At 49.9% G+C, this 26,363-nt stretch overlaps 1 protein-coding gene across 1 annotated transcript in view; it reads right to left on the bottom strand.

Annotated features, from left to right (window-relative positions):
* LOC137525254 (protein mono-ADP-ribosyltransferase PARP14-like) overlaps window positions 1-21,585 on the bottom strand; it is a 314,114-nt gene extending 292,529 nt beyond the window's left edge. Inside the window, exon 1 of the mRNA XM_068246278.1 lies at window positions 21,382-21,585. Coding sequence (XP_068102379.1) covers window positions 21,382-21,538 — 157 coding nt within the window. The 5' untranslated portion in view covers window positions 21,539-21,585. The remainder of the gene's footprint in view (window positions 1-21,381) is intronic.
* Window positions 21,586-26,363: the final 4,778 nt, after the last annotated feature.

Raw genomic sequence — 26,363 nt, forward strand, 5'->3', positions numbered from 1 at the left:
GGAATCCGTTATGGAGGGCAAGTCTGCCATTGTCACCGCGAGGAATGAAGGTTGGATTCCGGACGGAAGTGGGAGCCTGCTGAGACCCATGCTGTAGCTGCCCTGACCGTGCTTTGCAGACCAGGCATCTGTGGTCAGATGGACCCTTGAGCCAGCGGAAGACAAACCAAGTCGAAAGCGTTTGCCAAGGAGGGCAATTTTTGTTGGAATTTTTGTAAATTGTTTGAAAATGTAGATGGTTGTATTTTTAAATTGTTTGAAACTTTAAATGGTTGTATTGCGTTCCGGAGTTGGAGCCTGATCAACGCCTACCACCACACATCCAAGCAAGGAGGGCAGCAGGCAGGTAGGCATGCATGCCTGCCCCGAGGTAGTGACCAAAAACAACAATACAGGACTCAGCAGGACCTTTTGAGGCCCTAATTGTAATGAATCAACTTTAAATCCTTTAACGGGAATCCTTTATGGAGGGCAAGTCTGATGGTGCCTTCACTGCGATTCACCAGGTTGGTCTCCGGCGAGAATCCGTTATGGAGGGCAAGTCTGCCATTGTCACCGCGGGGAATGAAGGTTGGATTCCGGCCCGAAGTGGGAGCCTGCTGAGACCCATGCTGTAGCTGCCCTGACCGTGCTTTGCAGACCAGGCATCTGTGGTCAGATGGACCCTTGAGCCAGCGGAAGACAAACCAAGTCGAAAGCATTTGCGAAGAATGTTTTACGGAGGGCAATTTTTGTTGGCATTTTTTTAAATAGTTTGAAAATGTAGATGGTTGTATTTTTAAATTGTTTGAAACTTTAGATGGTTGTATTTTTAAATTGTTTGAAACTGTATCCGTTCAAGTGCAAGTTATGCACTGACTGCTAGGTATAATCTGCAGTCACAGATGCAGTGAAAGGTATGCAGTGAGTGCAAACATCCGTTTGTGTAGTGACGGCCGTGCTGGACTGGTGCGCACCATGACGAGAGTGCAGGTGATGGTGGCTTTTCAGCCCATATGCTCGCCCGGCTGATGTAGCTGAATGACAGAACAGTGACTGTCCAGCTGATCAAATTTGGTCTGACCACAATCAAACAACGACCTTATTATCTTTGGTGTACCACCCCCACCCGAGACACTCATATAGCCGGCGGTCATTGCTTCATTGTGATACGCAAGCCCCTTCACCGCGGCAAGGTAATGATCACGAAGGGGGATAGGCACATGTACATGCCTTTTGTTTATTGTTGCAGCCGCCTGCAGTTCAGCCATAAAAATTATGCAAGCATGTGCATGCCCAAGAAAAATTAGTATAGCGGCCGCTGCTAGCAGCGGCCTTAAAAATTCTGGAATCCGCCTAGAGTCCTGGACCCTGGTGGTGGTGGCGGCGGAGAAGGCAGTCAAACGGCCTGCAGGCAGAGATGCTGTCTGTGGGGACTGACTTAGTCTTTGGTCGTGCAATAGCCCTCAGGGATCCATGCCTCGTTCATTTTGATAAAGGTCAGGTACTGAACACTGTCATGTTGGTGGAGGTTGGATCCCGAAGGGCTACTGCGAGGCGTTGGACTAAAGAATGTCCGCATGTCCGACATCACCCCGAGATCGCTGGAGCGGCCTGTCCTTGCCTGCGTGGACTGGTGAGGAGGAGGAGGAATACTGCCAGTGGTACCTTTATTGCGTTGTACTGTCACATCACCCTTAAATGCATTGTAAAGCATCATTGACAGCTTGTTCTGCAAGTGCAGCATCCTTTCCGCCTTGTGTGGAGTTGGTAACAGGTCTGCCACTTTGTGCCTGTACCGAGGGTCTAGTAGCGTGGCCACCCAGTACAGGTCATTCCCCTTGAGTTTTTTGATACGGGGGTCCCTCAACAGGCTGGACAACATGAAAGAGGCCATCTGCACAAAGTCGGATCCAGACGTACTCTCCATCTCCTTTTGCTCTTCCACAGTGACGTCACGCAACTCCTCTTCCTCCCCCCAGCCACGGACAATACCACGGGAACGTGGAGCAGCAAAAGCCCCCTGTGACGGCTGCTGCGGTTGTTCTTCTGCCGCCTCTTCCTCCTCCACAGAAACACCTTCCTCATAATCATCCGAGTCTGACTCCTCTCCTTCCCCACACGACTCCTCTTCTTCCTCCTCCTCCTCCCCCCTCTGTGGTGCCGCAGGTGTTGAGGAAACCTGTGGTTCGGCTGAAAATTGGTCCCACGACTCCTCCTGCCGTAGCTGTTCCTGTTCCCGCTCCTCCACAGCTTCATCCACCACTCTATGCACGGCACGCTCCAGGAAGTAAGCGTAGGGGATCAAGTCGCTGATGGTGCCTTCAGCGCGACTCACCAGGTTGGTCACCTCCTCAAACGGCCGCATGGTCCTGCATGCATTTCGCATCAGTGTCCAGCTGTTGGGCCACAACATCCCCCTCTTCCCAGATTGTGTCCTTCTACTGTAGCTGTACAGGTACTGGGTGACGGCTTTCTCCTGGTCTAGCAGGCGAGAGAACATGAGCAGGGTGGAATTCCAGCGAGTCGGGCTATCGCATATCAAGCGTCTCACCGGCAAGTTGTTTTTCCGCTGAATGTCCGCAAGCCGTGCCATGGTCGTATAAGACCGCCTGAAATGCCCACACAACTTCTGGTCTGCTTCAGGACGTCCTCTAAGCCTGGGTACTTTGAGACAAATCTTTGCACGACCAGATTCAGCACATGTGCCATGCAGGGTACATGCGTCAGCTTTCCCAAATTCAAAGCGGAAAGGAGATTGCTGCCGTTGTCACACACCACGTTGCCGATCTCCAGCTGGTGCGGGGTCAGCCATTGCTCCACCTGTTTGTTAAGAGCAGCCAGGAGAGCTGCTCCAGTGTGACTCTCCGCTTGTCTAAAATTGCGTGACACCGTCGTACCTAGCATGCAGCGTAGGCTCTGGGGAGATGGGGCTGTGTAGCTGGAGATGAAGAGGAGATGGCAGCACCGCTAGAGTTCAACTGACACTCAGCTGAGGAGGAGGAGGTTGACAGCGAAGAGGATGTAGCTGGAGGAGAAGGAGAGGAGGTGGCAGGAGGCCTGCCTGTAAGCCGTGGAGGTGTGACAAGTCGGTCCGCTGCACACCCACGTACTCCCTGCTTGCTGCCATCGGTCACCAGGTTGACCCAATGGGCTGTGTACGTAATGTAGCGGCCCTGCCCGTGCTTGGCAGACCAGGCATCCGTGGTCAGGTGGACCCTTGACCCAACGCTCTTCGCAATAGTTGACACCACTTGCCTCTGAATTGCACGGTACAGTTTGGGTATGGCCTTTCGTGAAAAATAAGTGCGGCCTGGTATCTTCCACTGCGGTGTCCCAATGGCCACAAATTTACGGAAAGCCTCTGACTCCACCAGCTTGTATGGTAATAGCTGGCGAGCTAATAGTTCCGCCACACCAGCTGTCAGACGCCGGGCAAGAGGGTGACTGGCCGAAATTGGCTTCTTCTGCTCAAAGACTTCCTTCACGGACACCTTGCTACTGCTGTGGGCAGAGGAGCAGGAACCGCTCAAGGGCAGAGGCGGTGTGAAGGAGGGTGGCTGTGAAGGTTCAAGGGAGAAAGCGGATGAAGAGGACGATGCACCTGAAGGAGGAAGAGGAGAAGGAGGGTGGCTTGTCTTTTGAGGGGTGCTGCTTTTCCTCAGGTATTCTTCCCATAGCTGTTTGTGCCTTCTCTCCAGGTGCCTTCGTAAGGCACTTGTCCCTACGTGACTGTTGGCCTTTCCACGGCTCAATTTTTGGAGGCAGAGAGAACAGATGGCTTTGCTCCTATCTGAGGCACACACCGTATAATATTTCCAAACCGCAGAGCCCCCCTGGGGTGATGGCACTACGGTGGCATCAACAGCTGACCTTGAAGGGCATGTTGGCTGGCTGGCCATAGCTGGCGATACATGGCGCTGGACACTGCCCCCAGCTGTTTCTGAGGACGAGCTCCCTCTGTTTCTATCATGGAGTCGTCTCCTCCTAACTGTCACCCTGGTCATCTCCTCTATTGGGTACATACGTGACATCCGTATAATCGTCATCATAATCCTCCTGCCCAGCTTCGCTTTCCTCAGACACCTCCTCAACTGCACCAACTTCAGGTGGATAATCATGCCCCTCCTCACACATTATGTCCATACTATTGCCACCTAACTCAGACGTATGAGGTGGTGTATCTGCGCCTTCTTCTTGTTGTTGCAGTAGTGGCTGTGAATCAGTGATTTCACCACCACCACCACCAAATAACTCCTGCGAAGTGTCAAATGCAGCGGATGTGGCGCTTGTTGTAGCGCTGGTGGCTGCAGGAGATGAGGTAGTTATATATGCAGTGAGGTGAGTTCACAGAACACAGAAGGTAGCTATGTGCCGCGAGGTGAGTTCACTCAACCCAAAGGTAGTTATATATGCAGTGAGGTGAGTTCACTCAACCCAAAGGTAGTTATATATGCAGTGTGGTGAGTTCACTGAACACAAAAGGTAGCTATATGCAGTGAGGTGAGTTCACTGAACACAGAAGGTAGCTATGTGCAGTGAGGTGAGTTCACTAAACCCAAAGGTAGTTATATATGCAGTGTGGTGAGTTCACTGAACACAAAAAGGTAGCTATATGCAGTGAGGTGAATTCACTGAACACAAAAGGTAGCTATATGCAGTCAGCTGAGTTCACTCAACCCAAAGGTAGTTATATATGCAGTGAGGTGAGTTCACAGAACACAGAAGGTAGCTATGTGCAGTGAGGTGAGTTCACTCAACCCAAAGGTAGTTATATATGCAGTGAGGTGAGTTCACTGAACACAGAAGGTAGCTATGTGCAGTGAGGTGAGTTCACTCAACCCAAAGGTAGTTATATATGCAGTGTGGTGAGTTCACTGAACACAGAAGGTAGCTATGTGCAGTGAGGTGCGTTCACTCAACCCAAAGGTAGTTATATATGCAGTGAGGTGAATTCACTGAACACAACAGGTAGCTATATGCAGTGAGGTGAATTCACTGAACACAAAAGGTAGCTATATGCAGTGAGGTGAATTCACTGAACACAAAAGGTAGCTATATGCAGTCAGCTGAGTTCACTCAACCCAAAGGTAGTTATATATGCAGTGACGCAAGTTCACTCAACACAAAAGGTAGTTATGTGCAGCGAGGTGGGTTCACTCAACACAAACGTAGGTGTATGCAGTGATGAGGTGGGTTAACTAAGCACAACAGGTACTAGTAGTAGGTAAATGCAGTACTGGGTAGGTAGTACAATGTGCAGCTCCCTGTCACACACACACAGGTGTCACTGAATGTGCTGCTGAATGCTGGTGGGCTGCTGGCAGTGGTACACACACATTATGAATTAGCAATGCTGTCTAAGCAACACAAGTGTATCACACACACAGGTAGTAGTCAATGAATGTGCTGCTGCTGCTGCTGGCAGTGGGACACACACAGTATGAATTAGCAATGTTGTCTAAACAACACAAGTGTATCACACACACAGGTAGTTCTAGTCACTGAATGTGCTGCTGCTGCTGGCAGTGGGACACACAGTATGAATTAGCAATGTTGTCTAAACACCACAAGTGTCAGTTTCAAACACAGAAAAAAAAATTGATCACAGCAGGATGAGCTCTGAAAAGAGCTTTTCTGGGGCGCTATTATAGCAATAAGATTCAGCTAAGCAAGCTAAGAAGGCAAGAGCCTGACTAATCTGTCCCTAGGAGAACAAGTCTGCAGCAGCTTTCCCTATTCTGTCTCTAGCAGGCACACGAGTGAGGCTAATGCCCGCCGGAGCCTGCCTTATATAAGGGGTGGGTGGGGCTCCAGGGCTTAGCGTAGCCTGATTGGCTACAATGCGCCTGCTGACTGTGATGCAGAGGGTCAAAGTTGACCCTCATAGAGCATTATGGGGCGAATCGAACTTCCGGGAAAGTTCGCCTTCGCCACCCGATGTTCGCCTGGAACCGTTCGCCCGCGAACCGTTCGGCCCATCTCTAGTTTCCACACCCTTAAATCCTCTTTTCCCTCTGCCTTTATCCTAATGTGGTGTTTTGGGTTTGTGACCCCTACTGTCAGAAAAGCCAGTCTCCTACAGAAAATCCTACCCATTGGCATAACGTTGCATGCAAAATTCTGCTTCCCCAACAGCGACTGTAGCGCCTTTAGCGTTAATTTTTTTAGTTATTGCCCTTGTGATCTCTCCTCTTAAAGGGACTCTGTAACAAAAATGTCATTGTGTTTTCTACCATCCTACAGGTTCCTAAACCTATTATAATGTGCTCTGGCCTACTGCAGCACTTTATACTATCACCATCTCTGTAATAAATCAGCTTATCTTTCCCCTGTCGGACTTGTCATCCTGTGTCTGGAAGGCTGCCAACTCTTCAGTGTGATCTGCTATGCATGCCCCATCTATGCACACTCCCCTGTGTGTGTGTGTTATTTACATTAGCCAGCTTTTCTCTGCTCTCTTATCTTTTACAAGCTGGATAAATCCTCTGTTCACATACTGATGAGTCACATACTGCAGAATTACAGACAAGGGGGCAGAGCTGTCTGCAAGAGTAAACAAACAATCAGCTTGTAACTCTTCAGTGAGCTGCAGGGGAAAGAAACACACAAATGATCTCTTGAGATTCAAAAGGAAGGGTGTATACAGCCTGCTTGTGTATGGATGTATTTTCTATGTGTGGATATACTGTACATCAACCTACTTCCTGTTTTGGTGGCCATTTTGTTTGTTTATAAACAAACTTTTTAAAACTGTTTTTAACCACTTTTAATGCGGCGGGGAGTGGCGAAATTGTGACAGAGGGTAATAGGAGATGTCCCCTTACGCACTGGTATGTTTACTTTTGTGTGATTTTAACAATACAGATTCTCTTTAAGTCAGTCAGTTTGTCCTGTGGAAGTCTGTACTCCATAGCTATTGAATCGATCTCGATTCCCAGGAACTTGATCACCTCAGTGGGGCCCTCAGGCTAAGTTCACAGTGGGACGTTAAAGTCGCACGTTAAAACAGCATTTAACGCAGAATAACTCACTGCAATGAAAAATCAATGACCTGTTCACAGTGCACACGTTGCGTTAGTGTCTAATGCTGCACGTTAAGTAAAAGTACTGCATGCAGTGCGTTATACACGTTATTAGCTACGTTAGACTGTTTGCACATGCTCAGTAATGACTTGTAAGCATACTTTTCATTGCCTGTATTTTTTACTGTATCTGCTGTATGTGACGGTAACGCTGCGTTGCCACTTTTTGGGCGCGTTGCGTTGTAAGTTTGCGGTGCAACTTTAACGTGGCATCAAAACGCAACGTCCCACTGTGAATCTAGCCTCAGTCTTTTCTGGTGCTAGGGGCATCCCAAACTTCTGAAAGGAATCCTCCAAAGTTCCCAGTATTTTACACACCTCGGACTTAGCAGGGCCCACGCACAGGAAATCATCCAGATAATGCGCCAAATCCTTTTAGGTTGGACCTGTTTCGCACCACCCACTCTAGAAAAGAATTAAAGGCTTCAAAATGGGCACAAGATATGGTGCACCCCATCAGGAGGCAGCAGTCTATATAGTAAGCCCCGCCCCATTGGCAGCCCAATAAATGAAGGCTATCCTGGTGTACCGGCAGTAGCCGGAAGGCTGATTCGATATCTATCTTTGCCATAAGAGCCCCTTTTCCAATGTCTGTGACTAAAGCTGCCGCCTGGTCAAATGTTGTGTATGTTACTGCTGTCAGATCGGTGCTTATCACATCATTCGACTCCCCCTTTGGGTGGGAGAGGTGGTGGATCATGCAAAATTTACTGGGTTCCCTCTTTGGTACGACCCCTAGGGGAGAAATGTGTAGGTCAGGGATGGGAGAAGTTTTGAAAAGACCAATCATCCTTCCCATTTCTACCTTTGTCTAATTTTTGCTGCACAATGTGCGGGAACTGAAGGGTAGAGATGTCGCAAACCTCCGATTTTTGGTTCGCGAACCCTGTTCGCGAACCTTCGCAAAAGGTTCGGTTCGCGGAAAAGTTCGCGAACCGCAATAGACTTCAATGGGGATGCGAACTTTGAAAAATGGAAAAATTTATGCTGGCCAGAAAAGTGATGGAAAAGATGTTTCAAGGGGTCTAACACCTGGAGGGGGCATGGCGGAGTAGGATAGATGCCAAAAGTCCCGGGGGGAAATCTGGATGTGACGCAAAGGAGCGTTTTAAGGGCAGAAATCACATTGAATGCTAAATTGCAGGCCTAAAGTGCTTTAAAACATCTTGCATGTGTATACATCAATCAGGTAGTGTAATTAGAGTACTGCTTCACACTGACACACAAAACTCACTGTGTAACGCACCGCAAACAGCTGTTTGCGTAGTGACGGCCGTGCTGGACTGGTGCGCAACATGGCCAGAGTGTAGGCCGTGGCGGTTTTAAAGCCCATATGGTCGCTGGGCTGTGGTAGCTCTATGATAAAACAACAGTGACTGTGCAGCTGATCAAATTTGGTCTGTCTACAATGAAGCAACGACCTTATTATCTTCTTGTATGTAGGTGGGCATAGGTAGGAGTCCCAGTATAGGTAGGTAGGCATAGGTAGGTGTCCCAGTAATTAGCTAGGCATAGGTAGGAGTCCCAGTATAGGTAGGTAGGCATAGGTAGGTGTCCCAGTATAGGTAGGTAGGCATAGGTAGGTGTCCCAGTAATTAGCTAGGCATAGGTAGGAGACCCAGTATAGGTAGGTAGGCATAGGTAGGTGTCTCAGTAATTAGCTAGGCATAGGTAGGAGTCCCAGTATAGGTAGGTAGGAGACCCAGTATAGGTAGGTAGGCATAGGTAGGTGTCCCAGTATAGGTAGGTAGGCATAGATAGGTTTCCCAGTAGTTAGCTAGGCATAGGTAGGAGTCCCAGTATATGTAGGTAGGTAGGCATAGGTAGGAGTCCCAGTATAGGTAGGTAGGCATAGATAGGAGTCCCAGTATAAGTAGGTAGGCATAGGTAGGTGCCTCAGTAGTTAGCTAGGCATAGGTAGGAGTCCCAGTATAGGTAGGTAGGTAGGCATAGGTAGGAGTCCCAGTATAGGTAGGTAGGCATAGGTAGGTGCCTCAGTAGTTAGATAGACATAGGTAGGAGACCCAGTATTTAGCTAGGCATAGGTAGGATACCCAGTATAGGTAGGTAGGCATAGGCAGGTGTCCCAGTAGAGGAGGATTAAAGGGGTGTGCGCCGCGGCCACGTAGACGGCGACTGGCTGAGACACCCAGCTTTCAGAGAGGGACAGCGGAGGAACAGAGCAGCGTGGAATGATGGCGAGGGAGCAGGAGGACTTCAAGGGCTGAAAGAAGCATTAGGTAAGTAAGTGGACACATTAATATTTCCTTCATCAATACTGCAAAGGGAACTGAAGAGAGAGGTATATGGTGGCTGCCATATTTCTCTCCTTTTAAACAATACCAGTTGCCTGGCAGCCCTGCTGATCCATTTGGCTCCAACAGTGTCTGAATCACACCAGAAAGAAGCATGCAGCTAATCATCTCAGATCTGACAATAATGTTCGGAATCTATGGCTAAAAGTATTAGAGGCAGAGGATCAGCAGGACAGCCAGGCAACTGGTATTGCTTAAAAGTAAATAAATATGGCAACCTCCACATCTCTCTCACTTCAGTTGCCCTTGAAGTGAATAAAAAAAACAGATACTTACCTATGGTGAGGGAAGGCTCTGGGACCTATAGAGCCTCCCCGTTCCTCTTACAGTCCCCTCGTTCCAGCGCTGTTTGAGGCCATGGAAGTCTTTGGGAGCCTGAGTGCTCCCGAAGATGGGTGGCTCTGTACTGCGCATACGTGAGCACGCTCTCCTGCACACACGTGCAGTACAGAGCCATCCGTCTTCAGGAGCACTCAGGCTCCCGAAGACTTCCATGGCCTCAAATGGGGTGACAGCGCTGGAACGAGGGGACTGTAAGAGGAACGGGGAGGCTCTATAGGTCCCAGAGCCTTCCCTCTCTATAGGTAAGTATCCTTTTTTCATTTTAAAATTCACTTCAGTCTTGCAACATTACACTATGCAGTGTGCACACACACACACGCACCCCTTCTCCTCACACAGTAATTTACACTCTTCCCTCTTCTACACACACACACAGCAAGATAAAAACACAAAGTAGGTTACAAAACACACACACACACACACACACCGTTACAGAACACACACACACACACACACACACACACACACACACACACACACACACACACACACACACACACACACACACACACACACGGTTACAAAACACACACACACCAAGTTACAGAATGTTCATGCACACACAGAGGGGTGCAGCTAGGGTTTTTGTGGCCCCAAGCGGACTGCAGGAAGTGGCCCTCTTCGCACGCCACGGCAATAAATAAGTGTGGCTATTCCGCACGAAAGTGGGTGTGGCCATGACATGTGGGTTGAGTGGTAAGGGGTGATTGGGGGGAGTTAGCGCGTCAAAAAATTGGCGTGGGGCCACGCTGAAAAATGGGTGTGGCCATGACATTGTATGGGTGGAGTGTAACCGTCCGTAACCCCAAAGCAGCAAATATAGCCAACTATGACCATTAAATAATAAATGCAGCAACAGTTACCCCAGACACCAGAAAATAAACGCAATTCGGCCCACATTTCAGCAGAAAACAAACACAATTCGGGCGACATTTCAGCAGAAAACAAACGCAATTTGAGACACATTTCAGCAGAAAACAAACGTAATTTGAGCCACATTTCAGCAGAAAACAAACGCAATTCAGGCGACATTTCATCAGATAATAAATGCAGTTTGGCCCACATTTCAGCAGATAATAAACACAGTTTGGGCGACATTTCATCAGATAATAAACGCAGTTCAGGCGACATTTCATCAGATAATAAATGCAGTTCAGGCAACATTTCATCAGATAATAAATGCAGCTCAGGCAATATTTCATCAGATAATAAATGCAGTTCAGGCAACATTTCATCAGATAATAAACACAGTTTGGGCCACATTTCATCAGATAATAAACGCAGTTTGGGCCACATTGCATCAGATAATTAACGCAGTTTGGGCCACATTTCCTCAGATAATTAACGCAGTTTGGGCCACATTTCCTCAGATAATTAACGCAGTTTGGGCCACATTTCCTCAGATAATTAACGCGGTTTGGGCCACATTTCAGCAAAAAAAAAAAAAAGAATGTACTCACCTGACAGAAGTCTTCTCTTCCGGCCGGCTTCTGACGCACAGCTCCCCCGGAGATCTTGCTCCTCCTCCTGCAGTCTCCCGCGGACCCGTGCTGGCAGTCAGGCAGAGCAGGGCTACGGGAAGATGGCTCCCAAAGCCTTGTACTGGAGACACAAATAGTCTCCAGACACGGGCTTCGGCGGCAGCCATCTTCCCGTAGCCCTGCTCTGTGAACTGGCTGGCGTGGCGTCAGTGCGGGAAACAGTGTGACGTCACGATGACGTCAAGGAGCCTCAGAGTTCCTTAAAAACGTGAGGCCCCTGGCGGCACCCCTGCGCACACACACACACACACACACACACACACACACACACACACCATGGCCCAGTTACTCACAGTGCCACTTGACAGACAGTCCCTTCATGCTGTGACCGAACAGACAGATGGGAAGGGGTGGGGCTACACACGTGGGGGCAGAGCTACACGTGTGAGGGGCGGAGCCATAGCCAGCTCTGCTCTTCTGTGTTCCGGGCCAGGCCGGAACTATGAAGTAAGTTGTCCGCAGTCGGAGGGATATGCAGAGGCACGGCAGATGGAAAATAGTCCCATTTCACCTGCCAGCCTCTTTGCAATGCTGCAATATGGGGGGCCCGGGCGAGGGTGCTCACTGCAGCAATACTGAATGGGTCCTGGGCCCATGTCCCATGATTAAAAAAAAAAAAAAAAAGTACGAAACAAAAATAGGCTGCAGGACAGGCGGGCCCCCCAGTTGAAGCAAAGGAATCCGGCCCCATAGCAACGCTATGGTTGCTATAGCGATCCCTACACCTGTGGGAGCATAGTTACGGTGTCTTCTCCCCAATTATGCTCCCCATTGTGACAAATGCCTGTAACCAGTTCATAAAGGCTTGGGGGGATTAGCCTGACCCTCCTCCTGAACTCATCCTTGCTCCTACGATGCTCCTTACCTCTTTCCCATTTCTCCATCGGGAAACGGTCAAGGGAAAGGAGTAAGAATATATCAAAATACTCGCGTTTCCACATCTTCTTCATTCTCTTTTTTAAATGTGTACATAAGGGGCCTTCATATACCACGTAGGTGTTTCTTTTTGCTGCGTCTGAAACCTTACGTCTTTGCGATCGTTTTTTGCCGCTTGTGCGCGAGGCCGTCTGCGCTAGCGCTACTGGAGCTTGAGCTGCTGCGACTCCTGACACTCCTGCGTGATTCCCCGCTATGCCCTTCCTCTTGGGCCCTGTTTGCATCCCTGCTAGCATTTCCCTCATATTTTGCAATAGATTCATCTGCTCTGACCATAAGGGGTCGGGCGGTGAATTATTAGCCAGGAAGGCCGGCTGGGCATCTTTTGGTAAATATACCCGTTCCCCACCCTCTCCCCCCCATGCAATAATCATTTTCTAAATAATCTTCATCAGTATCGTCTCCTGTAGTGCTCTCCTCACCTGAGTATGCCGCCATAGGCGCCTCTGATCCAGTTCCTGGTGACCTCTACCCTGAGCATTTTGCTCCAGGGGGTGTCTGGTCTGTTGCTCCAGAGTCTGGTGCAGCTGCGGTAGTAAAAGTGCCACGACCCCTTCAACACATCTGAGAGCCTGCGGTCTCCCCTGTGTGGTGTGGCTGCTAAGAGGCCAGGCCTCCCTCGGTTCCATTGTCTCTTGTCTTCTGCGTGTACTACCAGCACTGCTCCTAGGGGAGCCTGCCTTATCCTCATTCGAACAACTCCAATGTCTTTTTCTGGTCCGTGTGTCCTTTTTAGCAAGGCTTCGGCTGGAGCCTGTCATCATTATCCTCTCTCCTGATCCCCCACGTGTGTTCCCCCCGCTGGAGCCGGGTCGGCTGGTTCCTCCCCTCCGGTTCCCTTCCCCTCCCCCCTTCTGTTTCCTACAGTGTGTCCGCCTCTATGCCTTTCTCCTCCCTGGGAAGGCTATTCCTGGCCCTTTTGCAGCTTGGCCTATTCTGTGCTGCTGGTGCTTCTGCACCTGCAGTGCAGGGGGTTAATGCATGGGGGACCGGGCTGGGGAAGATTGGGGGGGGGGGGAGGAATCTCTCTCCTCTTGTTGTGGGCTGTTTGCCGGTAACTTCCGGGTCAGCGCCATTTTGTCGTGGGCTGATCCGGCGCCTGCTAGACACTGGGGAAGCGCCATTTTGTTAAAGCCTGGAGCTATGCCAGTGGCCCAGAGCAGATGGACCTGGGGAGGGAGGGGGTGCCGCGGCTGCCGTTTGGAAGAGGACCTGGGGCAAGCAGCCGAGATAAAAGCTGCAATGGAGCCTGAAGCCTTTTTGGATGTTTTCTGTGCGGCGGCACCCAGATTCCGCAAGCCGCTGGTTCCGGGGGCCCTGCTGCTGCCTGAAGAGCCTGATGGGCTGTAACAGGAGGGCGCCCTGCGCTTTCTGGCTAGAGGTAAGATGGGGGCCTGCCCTTCCTGAGAGTCCAAATATCCCATCTGACCCTCAATCCACCCCAAACCCCCGGCCTCAGCCTGCCTCTTGACCCTCTCTAATAGCTGGGCCAGCGCCACTGCCTCCATGGTGATCCCTTTGTATGCTTCGGAGTGGGATACTGGCCCTCCTAAGCAAACGTCCCCCACAATATAAATAAGTGACCTTACTGGTTTTTGAGAAGGATGCGTACGTGTCTGCCTGTCCCAGGGCCTTTTTCAGCTGCTGCTGTTCTCCTGTGTTGGTGGTGCTGCTCTGCTGGTCCCTTAAGGTGAAAAGGAAGTCCCTTTGTCCGAATCGTAATTATCAAAGGATAGCAGACTCCTGACCGCCTTTGTTTGTCACCTTGACCTGAACTGACCTATCAGGATGCCTTGGGTCTCCTTTCGCCCAACCAGGTCATGTGCTCCTGTCGCTTATCCCTGCCCAGCTCTGGAGCTCTCTTTCTTTCACTTACATAGGAATTTGGGAGTCTGGCTCCTCTAAAACACTCGCTGTCAGCGATGTGTATTCATCTGGGGTCAGCAGCAGCAATGTGCGCTCCCAGCTAATGTTCCTCTAATAGTGGCCATATTTTTTATATGGAACTAATAAAGATTGATTTTGGATGTGCCAGCTTTCTTCCTTGTTGAATACTGCATAGAGGGCGTCATTCCTTTTCAGCTGTCGCACTCCCCTTCACTGGCGCACGGAAGGGGGTGTTCCGGGTGTCTGGAACCACCCCCTGGCACCTAGACCGGAAGTGCCTCCTGAATCTGAGCAGCGGCAGCCATGGAATGTTATAGTGCAGCTGCCGCCTGCTCATGTGTGTGCTCAAACCTATCGGCCGCAGGGGGGCCCGGGGCCCGCCAGACGTGTGTGGGGGACTCGCTGTCGCCCTCCCTGTTGCGGGACCCCCCAGCCAGGTGCAGAACTTCTTCCCCGCAGCCCCGCAGTGTCCCGAGAGGCAGAGCAGGGCTACGGCAAGATGGCTGCCGAAGCCCTGCTCTGGAGACTATTTATGTCTCCAGTACAGGGCTTCGGGAGCCATCTTGCCGTAGCCCTGCACTCTGCCGGTCAGCGCGGGAGATGTGCTGCAGGAGAACTCGGGGAGCTGCGAGCCAGATGCCGGGAGAGGAGAAGACTTCTGTCAGGTAAGTGAATTGTTTTTTTTTCACAGGTGCATTTTTTTTTCTGGTGTCTGATGCCTACATTGTGATTTTCAGGTGTCTGCTGCCCACATGATTTTTCAGGTGTCTGCTGCCTACATTGTGATTTTCAGGTGTCTGCTGCCCACATTGCGATTTTCAGGTGCCTGCTGCCAACATTGCGATTTTCTGGTGTCTGCTGCCCACATTGCGATTTTCTGGTGTCTGCTGCCCACATTGCGATTTTCAGGTGCCTGCTGCCAACATTGCAATTTTCTGGTGTCTGCTGCCCACATTGCGATTTTCTGGTGTCTGCTGCCCACATTGCGATTTTCTGGTGTCTGCTGCCCACATTACGATTTTCTGGTGTCTGCTGCCCACATTACGATTTTCTGGTGCCTGCTGCCCACATTACGATTTTCTGGTGCCTGCTGCCCACATTATGATTTTCTGGTCACTGCTGCCCACATTGCGATTTTCTGGTCACTGCTGCCCACATTGTGATTTTCAGGTGTCTGCTGCCCACATTACGATTTTCTGGTCACTGCTGCCCACATTGCGATTTTCTGGTGCCTGATGCCCACATGGCGATTTTCTGGTCACTGCTGCCCACATTGTGATTTTCAGGTGTCTGTTGCCCACATTACGCTTTTCTGGTCACTGCTGCCCACATTGTGATTTTCAGGTGTCTGCTGCCCACATTACGATTTTCTGGTGACTGCTGCCCACATTGCGATTTTCAGGTGTCTGCTGCCCACATTACGATTTTCTGGTGCCTGCTGCCCACATTACGATTTTCTGATGACTGCTGCCCACATTACGATTATTTTCTGATGGCTGCTGCCCACATTACGATTATTTTCTGATGACTGCTGCCCACATTACGATTTTTTTCTGGTGACTGCTGCCCACTTTACGATTATTTTATGGTGAAATGCTGCCCACTTTACGATTATTTTATAGGTAAATGCTGCTCAATTTATGATTAATTTCTAGTGAAATGCTGACCACTTTACGATTATTTTATGGTGAAATGGTGCCCACTTTACGATCATTTTATGGTGAAATGCTGCCCATTTTACGATTCATTTCTGGTGAAATGCTGCCCAATTTACGATTCATTTCTGGTGAAACATTGCTGCATTAGGATTATTTTATAGTGAAACATTGCTGCATTAGGATTATTTTATAGTGAAACGCTGCCTCATTATGATTATTTGGTGCCTATGGGGAGGGCCCCATCCTCATTTTCGCAGAGGGACCCAGTGATTTCTAGTTACGCCCCTGGGGAGGGTCTCTCTGACTGGCGGTATGAGAGCGGGGGTACTAGGGGGGCAGCGCAGAGATGCATTACCTTTCTCGGCTGCGGTGATGGCCTCCCAGGTCTCCATGATTAGTTGTCTACCTTTCATCCTGGCTCTAACATGACGTCACCACGCCATCCAGCCGCAGCGGCCGCGCTCCTCCCCCTGAAGGCCATTGGACATCAGAGTATGCGTCCATGGAGAGAGAAGTACTGCTGCTGGATGAGCTGGAGTCTGGATAAGGCAAGTGCAGCCAGGGCTCACTGAGAGGCAGGGCGGGGGGATGTTTGGAAGCCAGCCCGCCATTCCATGATCCACCATATGTGAGAGGGAGAGAGTTCATCTGGCTATATATACAGGGGGGATCTGACCATATACACTGGCTATATACAGGGGGGATCTGACTATATACACTGTCTATATCAGGGGGATCTGGCTATATACACTGTCTATATCAGGGGGATCTGGCTATATACACTGGCTATATATACAGGGGGGATCTGACTATATACACTGGCTATATGCAGGGGGATCTGGCTATACACACTGGCTATATGCAGGGGGATCTGGCTATACACACTGGCTATATGCAGGGGGATCTGGCTATACACACTGGCTATATGCAGGGGGATCTGGATATACACACTGGCTATATGCAGGGGGATCTGGCTATACACACTGGCTATATGCAGGGGGATCTGGCTATACACACTGGCTATATGCAGGGGGATCTGGCTATATACACTGGCTATATGCAGGGGGATCTGGCTATATACACTGGCTATATGCAGGGGGATCTGGCTATATACACTGGCTATATGCAGGGGGATCTGGCTATATACACTGGCTATATGCAGGGGGATCTGGCTATATACACTGGCTATATGCAGGGGGATCTAGCTATACACACTGGCTATATGCAGGGGGATCTGACTATATACATTGGCTATATGCAGGGGGATCTAGCTATATACACTGGCTATATGCAGGGGGATCTGACTATATACACTGGCTATATGCAGGGGGATCTGGCTATATACACTGGCTATATGCAGGGGGATCTAGCTATATACACTGGCTATATGCAGGGGGATCTGACTATATACACTGGCTATATGCAGGGGGATCTAGCTATATACACTGGCTATATGCAGGGGGATCTGACTATATACACTGGCTATATGCAGGGGGATCTGGCTATATACACTGGCTATATGCAGGGGGATCTGGCTATATACACTGGCTGTATGCAGGGGGATCTGGCTATATACACTGGCTATATGCAGGAGATCTGGCTATATACACTGGCTATATGCAGGGGGATCTGGCTATATACACTGGCTATATGCAGGGAGATCTGGCTATATACACTGGCTATATGCAGGGGGATCTGGCTATATACACTGGCTGTATGCAGGGGGATCTGGCTATATACACTGGCTATATGCAGGGGGATCTGGCTATATACACTGGCCATATGCAGGGGGATCTGGCTATATACGCTGGCCATATGCAGGGGATCTGGCTATACACACTGGCCATATGCAGGGGGATCTGGCTATACACGCTGGCTATATGCAGGGGGATCTGGCTATACACACTTGCTATATGCAGGGGGATCTGGCTATACACACTGGCTATATGCAGGGGGATCTGGCTATACACACTGGCTATATGCAGGGGATCTGGCTATGCACACTGGCTATATGCAGGGGGATCTGGCTATATACACTGGCTATATGCAGGGGGATCTGGCTATACACACTGGCTATATGCAGGGGGATCTGGCTATACACACTGGCTATATGCAGGGGGATCTGGCTATACACACTGGCCGTATGCAGGGGGATCTGGCTATATACACTGGCCATATGCAGGGGGATCTGGCTATATACACTGGCCATATGCAGGGGGATCTGGCTATATACGCTGGCCATATGCAGGGGATCTGGCTATACACACTGGCCATATGCAGGGGGATCTGGCTATACACGCTGGCTATATGCAGGGGGATCTGGCTATACACACTTGCTATATGCAGGGGGATCTGGCTATACACACTGGCTATATGCAGGGGGATCTGGCTATATACGCTGGCTATATGCAGGGGGATCTGGCTATATACGCTGGCTATATGCAGGGGATCTGGCTATATACACTGGCTATATGCAGGGAGATCTGGCTATATACACTGGCTATATGCAGGGGGATCTGGCTATATACACTGGCTGTATGCAGGGGGATCTGGCTATATACACTGGCCATATGCAGGGGGATCTGGCTATATACACTGGCCATATGCAGGGGGATCTGGCTATATACGCTGGCCATATGCAGGGGATCTGGCTATATACACTGGCCATATGCAGGGGGATCTGGCTATACACGCTGGCTATATGCAGGGGGATCTGGCTATACACACTTGCTATATGCAGGGGGATCTGGCTATACACACTGGCTATATGCAGGGGGATCTGGCTATACACACTGGCTATATGCAGGGGATCTGGCTATGCACACTGGCTATATGCAGGGGGATCTGGCTATATACACTGGCTATATGCAGGGGGATCTGGCTATACACACTGGCTATATGCAGGGGGATCTGGCTATAGACACTGGCTATATGCAGGGGGATCTGGCTATACACACTGGCTATATGCAGGGGGATCTGGCTATACACACTGGCTATATGCAGGGGGATCTGGCTATACACACTGGCTATATGCAGGGGGATCTGGCTATACACACTGGCTATATGCAGGGGGATCTGGCTATACACACTGGCTATATGCAGGGGGATCTGGCTATACACACTGGCTATATGCAGGGGGATCTGGCTATACACACTGGCTATATGCAGGGGGATCTGGCTATGTACACTGGCTGTATGCAGGGGGATCTGGCTATACACACTGGCTATATGCAGGGGGATCTGGCTATACACACTGGCTATATGCAGGGGGATCTGGCTATATACACTGGTTATATGCAGGGGGATCTGGCTATATACACTGGTTATATGCAGGGGGATCTGGCTATATACACTGGCTATATGCAGGGGGATCTGGCTATACACACTGGCTATATGCAGGGGGATCTGGCTATACCCACTGGCTATATGCAGGGGGATCTGGCTATAGACACTGGCTATATGCAGGGGGATCTGGCTATACACACTGGCTATATGCAGGGGGATCTGGCTATACACACTGGCTATATGCAGGGGGATCTGGCTATACACACTGGCTATATGCAGGGTGATCTGGCTATACACACTGGCTATATGCAGGGGGATCTGGCTATACACACTGGCTGTATGCAGGGGGATCTGGCTATATACACTGGCTATATGCAGGGGGATCTGGCTATATACACTGGCTATATGCAGGGGGATCTGGCTATACACACTGGCTATATGCAGGGGGATCTGACTATATACACTGGCTATATGCAGGGGGATCTGGCTATATACACTGGCTATATGCAGGGGGATCTGGCTATACACACTGGCTATATGCAGGGGGATCTGGCTATATTCACTGGCTATATGCAGGGGGATCTGGCTATATACACTGGCTGTATGCAGGTGGATCTGGCTATATACACTGGCTATATGCAGGGGGATCTGGCTATATTCACTGGCTATATGCAAGGGGATCTGGCTATATACACTGGCTATATGCAGGGGGATCTGGCTATACACACTGGTTATATGCAGGGGGATCTGGCTATATACACTGTCTATATGCAGGGGGATCTGGCTATATTCACTGGCTATATGCAGGTGGATCTGGCTATATACACTGGCTGTATGCAGGTGGATCTGGCTATATACACTGGCTGTATGCAGGTGGATCTGGCTATATACACTGGCTATATGCAGGTGGAGGCATCTGGCTACATACAGTGAGTATATGGGTATATACAGGGGGGGATCTCTGGCTATATATACAGGGGATCTGACTATATACACTGGCTATATATACAAGGGGGGTCTGGCGAAATACAAGGGGGAATGTAATGAACGGGGAGTCATCTGGCTATATACTATAAATGGGGATCATGTGGTTACTTAGCCTAACTGGGGGGGCCTCATCTGGCTACCTGTGTGATAAATGGGGGTCATCTGGTCACCTATACTAAAGAGGGGTGGGGTAATTTCGTTATCCATAATAAAGAGGGGTTATCTGGCTACTTAATCACTGCCACATTATATATATTTTGGTGAAACACTACTGCATCATGTGTAATTTGTAGGGAAACACTGCGCATTGTGTGTATTTTGTGGAGAAATGCTGTGCATCATGTGGATTTTGTGGGCAAACGCATGCGCGGTAGTGTGCGGCTTGCCAAAAGAGACCTATCAGGAATCCCCCCCTTGAAAATCCTGGATTTGCCCCTGCCCTTAAAGACTATGGGTTTGATCCTTTAGTGAGTGTGGGACAATACTACCAATGTGATGCAAATGTGTCTGTTTATGACTGTTCCATTAGGTGTTGGCTTCACACTTCACTTCTGTATTTTGTGATTGTGTCCTGAAAGACTCTAACAAATGCACAGAGGCAGCACTTCCATAGAGTCTGTCTAATAATTTATATGGCTTCTTAAATTGTTATCATTTAATACATTTTTCATAAGTGTTAAGCCTCGTTCACATCATACGTATTTCTGTGCGCATATCTGGAAGCGCATATGACGTGGTAACATGCAAGAACAGCAGAAGGGTATAGACAGCACTTCTGCTGTTCACATCAAATGCGCTGCGCAGCAGTACAATGCTCTATGATGCGCTTGCGTACTGCTGCATGCATTCTGCCCGCAAGCGCAGAGCTGACCCATTCACGCAGATGGCTTGCGATAATACGCGTTGCATTCTGATCACACAGCCATCTGGGCTAGTAGATGTGAACGAGGCCTTAAACATTACTAAGTTTTTATGTTGTCATGATGGGGAACAATTGCTCGATTTTCTTTGTTGTTTTTTCACACTTGTATATGTGAAGCTATCTCACTATCCCATAGATTCAATGGCCCTCTTGGTTTCCCCAAAGTCAGAAGAAAGTAGTCAATCCCACACTAGTGTCTCTGATGTTTGCCACCAAAGGACAATTGAAAAAATATAAAGTAAAACCGTAAATAACAGGAAGAAATCTTGTAAATTCCCAGCAGCCAGTTTTTGGTCATCACACTTTTATATAGTTGATTACACCCCCACCCTATGTGATCCATTCTCCATCATGTTCTCCACATCCCTTTGACCCCTCCCCCCTTCCCCTTCCCACCCGGTCTGATGTAATCCATGGGAAACCTCAGCTATCCCCACAACTCACCTGCCACCCTAGTGAGGAAGGATCTCTGTACAGGCAGGGCGGTCCCTTGTCTCTTCTGCATGCTGGTGTAGAAGTCGTTCAGCATCTGCTGCTGGAAGAGAACCACCTTCACCATCTGGAGGGAACTGGCTGAATTTGCCTTTAAGAAGTCCGCCATGGCGTCCAGGAAGCAATCCGCCACCTTTGTGGCCGCTAGTCCTCCAGCACCTGCAAGACACACTGATGTCACTCCAACTCCATGATAAACCATGTATTTACAGTATACATCACTGAAAAATGTTCAGAACTGATCCAGACAAAGCATACAACCAGGGTTGCTCGGGTAGTGCTTTTTAATACCCGCCCGGATCTGATTCGGATATTCAGATCCGACCTTGCGGATATCCGGCTGCATTACCCACGGATACCCGACTTATTTGGGTATCCGGATAGAAAAACCGGAAGTGCCCTTTAAATAGCTTTTAAAAGGGTTTTTAGGGTAAATGATGCATGTAGCATCATGTTTTTTAAAAGGGAAACACTAATTTATTATTTGGTGGACATAACATGAAAAAAAAAAAAAAGCTGTCAATTAACATCAGGCCTAGGTTCCAGACAGCGGTCGTGCAGCCCACATTGTGTCCAAAGTCCAATCGCACAACTGGGACATGACCGTTTTCAGCCCAGACACCTCCAAAAAATGACACCGCAATTGTGTTTTGGGTTGAATATAGGTGGTGGTATCAGCAGCAGTGGCCTGTGGCACCCTGGTGGCCAGACTGGGGAGGTGAAGATTACCCTGTGGCCTGAATGGGATGCTACAACTTTTCTCCCTGTGGCGGTTGGGGGTTGAGTGGTGTGGCTGGTGGTAGCGGCAGAAGGATGTGGTGGGTCCCACATTCCACGGCCACTGTCTGCAATGCTGATCCTCCGTGCCAAACCCACTGACACATCCTCCTCCTCAGAGTCAGAGCTGACATCCCCATCCTGTGGATGGTAGTCACGGCCCTTCATCCCATCATCAACATCATCCCCCCCTCCTCAAAACCCAGAACATCCTCCTCCAACTCCTTGCGGCTAACAGCCCTGAGTTCAATCGTGGTGCCTGGAGCCAAAAGCTCGCTGACTGAAGGTAGGCTGCCCGCTGGGGTCGACACTGACACGGCAGACCTGCTGAGGGTGGCCGTAATGTTGCTCCCTGTCCGCTTGCCCTTGCTGCCCCTCCCCCGGCTGCCGGTGCCAGCAGACATAGTACAACTTATACGTGATGATGTCACCAGATGATGTGGGGTACTTTTACTTTAATGAAAACGGGGGTTGGGCTTTACATCAAATCAGCACGGAGTGACAGACCGCAGAGTAGAGGACAGACAGTGCACACTATCTGTCTAACTGTCACACTGACAATGCTCAGCACAGCAGCACTGCAGTAATCAGTAGTAAGCTAACACAGTACTACTCTCAGGGCCGGCCCGCCCATGAGGCGGGGTGAAACTTTTGCCTCAGGCGGCACTTCTGGGGGGCGGCAACTAACCGTCCGTGGGTGTGGGGGGCCGCCCGAGCTGGAGGGGATAGCGGGCAGGAAGGGGGTATTGGGCCTAGCGGCGGGGAGGGGGGTCGGACCCCCCCCTCCCTCGCCTGGGTCCCCCGTCCTCCGCTCCCCTCCAGCTTTAAAAAGTTCCATGCTGGGTGCAGCTATTTGTAAGAGGCAACGGGCGGGGATTACTCACCTCTTCCTCGTTCCAGGCCAGCGTGCGCTCCACTGACGTCACTTCCTGCGGCGTAGGAGGAAGTGACGTCAGTGGAGCGCACGCTGGCCTGGAACGAGGAAGAGGTGAGTAATCCCCGCCCGTTGCCTCTTACAAATAGCTGCAGCCAGCACGGAACTTTTTAAAGCTGGAGGGGAGCGGAGGACGGGGGACCCAGGTGAGGGAGGGAGGGGGGGGGTCCGACCCCTCTCCCCGCCGCTAGGCCCAATACCCCCTTCCTGCCCGCTATCCCCTCCAGCTCGGGCGGCCCTCCACACCGACGGCTTGGGGGGGGGGGGGGGTACGATTTCTACGTAGATTGCCTCAGGCGGCAAAAAGTCTAGGGCCGGGCCTGACTACTCTCTCTAAAGCCCCGTCTACACTATGAGAGATTGCAGCGATCGCCTCTTCCGCGTGCCCGCCGCGTCCCTGCTTGCCGCGCGTGCAAAGCATTCGATTCCCCGCTCGTGCCCACTCGTCCCCGCCGGTGCCGCTTATCTTCCGCTCGATTCCCTGCCATTGTCCCCTCGCGGGGAGCGAGCAGGGAATCGGCGTTGCGGAGATCCATCCTGTCGGATCTTATCAATCGAGCCGCATCAGCAGCTCGATTGATAAGGAGCATCGCGGCCACATCTACTGGTGTAGATGCGGCTTTACAACTAACTGCAGTACAATACAATAACCCAGTAATCCTATTCCCTAACCTATACTGTCCTGCTGGCCTGCACAGCACACACAGACACAGACACAGACAGGACCTAACTGAGTGAATGAAATCAAACAATTACACTAGCTAGCTAAAAAAAACGATAGAACAATCGTGTAGTGAAGGTGTTTAGCACTCAAAGCTTTAGGTTTATCACTGTATGCAGCACTTGCTAAGCCAACAGCACTGGAGCAAGTCTGTCAGTGGCCAGCCAGCCAGCCACACAAGCAAGGACGATCTGTAGTGTTGTCCGGATCATGAACGATTCGGATCTTTGATCCGAATCTATTTTGTGAGTTGAATCATCCGAATCATCAAAATGAGTGATTCGGATCGCAAAAGGGGCGGGGCCATGAGCGACACGCCCCCTCTCAGCGGGCAGCGGGGTCCTGGAAGCAGAGCAGAGATAGATCGCTCTGTTGGAGGGGACTCAGGGGAGGCAGCCTTGCAGGGACAGGTAGAGGGGACATGGGTGCCACTGCCAGATATGTGTAGAGCACACATACTGGCTATAATGTGCTGCTGATTATAGGCTGTCTGTTCCTAGTTGTGCACAGTGAACACATGGGAAGCTTTTGGCTCAGCTCAGCACAGCTCAGTAACTTTGCAGGCACTGTGATTGCAGCGCAATATGATCCTCCTGCACTCGGCACTAAACAGGCAGCTGCACTTATCTTTGGGGAATGCTTTCTTTCACTGTGCGACGTTTCCATTCAAGGTACACAGATGCACATGTAGGTGAAATATATGTAAAGCGTATGATTGCAGCATGTGGGTATTGTGTGCAAGCAAACATTTCTGCTCTCTGCTCCTCCCTCCTTCCTTCTCTGTCCACTCCCTGCCCTCTGTCCATCTTCTCCCCTTCTCTGTGTGTCCATCCCCCTCCCCTTCTCCTGTCCTGCTAGTCATTTCAACCCCGAATGCTTCCCTTGTAAAATGATCCGAGATTTGGATCAAAGATCCGGATCTTTTCAATGATCCGATTTGAATCATCCGGATCATTGAAAAGATCCGAACTTTCCATCTCTAACGATCTGTCTCATCATGGCAGCCCTTTTATTACACAGGGGGGCTGGCCAGGGTTCTCTTCTGTGATTGGGTGCCAGGGCTTAGGCTGGGAGGCCTCTGATTGGCTCAATGAGGTCAGGTGGGGCTGGCCAGAGTTCTTCTCTGTGATTGGTTGCTAGGGCTTCTGCTGGGAGCCCTCTGATTGGCTGGGAGCCCTCTGATTGGCTCAATTACATCATCTCCCTTGTTACAGTACCCAGATACCCGGGCTAATCCGGGTACCCAGGATCCAGATGAGCATCCCTGCATACAACCTATGGTGGTGGGGGGCAATAAGGTGTACTCCTCTACAGAGCACACCTCTTACATGGATACATGCAATATTTTAGATCTGTGATGCCTTCACATGGCCAACCAATGACTTAGAGAGGAATTATACTCAAATTGTATTTATGATCTAAAGCAAAGCTAATAGGAAAGAGTATATAAATCCTTTTAAAGCTACTGCAAGGGTTAATAGCCATTGCACTAGGTTCACTTAATAGCTAAGTGATGAGTGTCATAGCAGTGCTGGAATTATTAGACTGTGTTCAGCGAAACTATACTTAATTACTAGACAATCTGATAACATGTCCTGCAAACCCAATCTTATCAATTAGCTGCAGTGAAGTGTTGTGTTTAATGTTTTAGAGCAAGAAAGTAAAGTAAATTTTTTTTACATTTCATAAAACTTTAACTTTGCTGTAACACTATGAATACATTTCAAGTAATGCCATCAGTATTTAGCCTAAAGGAGTTGTGAGGTGAAAATAGCAAATGTAGCTTTATTTACCTGGGGCTTCTTCCACCCCCAGAAGTCATTTGTGTCCCCAACAAGAGCTCCGGCCTTCTCCAGGGTCCTGCTGGCAGCCTCTGAAGGAATGGTGACCTGGCTGAGTCACTGTCTTCTGCACATGCTCGGATACATGCCCACATCACTGGGAATGTGCTGCACCGGCGCAGTAATACATTCTCACGCATGCGCAAAAGATGGGTCGGCTATCCTTAGAGGCTGCCAGTGGGACCCTGAGAAGACGGGAGCTGCAGTGAGGGACAAAAATGACTTCCCCAGGTAAGTAAAGCGACATTTGTTATTTTCGCCTCACAACTCCTTTTGTGGTTTTCATGAAACAGTGTTCACTTCTTCAGAAGAAACCGAGTGTGGAATCCAGAGGGATCAAAATCTCAGCAAAAGAAGGATATATAAAGGACATGTCAGTACAAAGAGTGGAAAAATGGGAGAAAAAAGTGTGCAGAAGAGAAAGATAAGGAGAATAGGGAAACTGGAGAAAGGGGGTAGTGGAGAAAGGATGAAAGGAGGGTTTGGATACAGGCAGAGCTGGGGGAAGGAAGGGGAAAAGGAAGGAAGGAGGGGAGGGGGGGGGGGGGGGAAGGAAGGCCGTGGACAATATTATTGAAAGGAGGGGGTGGTGTAGGAGAGGACAAGTGGAAAAGAACACAAAAAAGTGGGATAAAATCCTTCCCACTTTTTGCCCTCCCCT

This window comes from Hyperolius riggenbachi, chromosome 7 (assembly GCF_040937935.1).
Source record: "Hyperolius riggenbachi isolate aHypRig1 chromosome 7, aHypRig1.pri, whole genome shotgun sequence".
Classification (NCBI taxonomy): Eukaryota; Metazoa; Chordata; class Amphibia; order Anura; family Hyperoliidae; genus Hyperolius; species Hyperolius riggenbachi.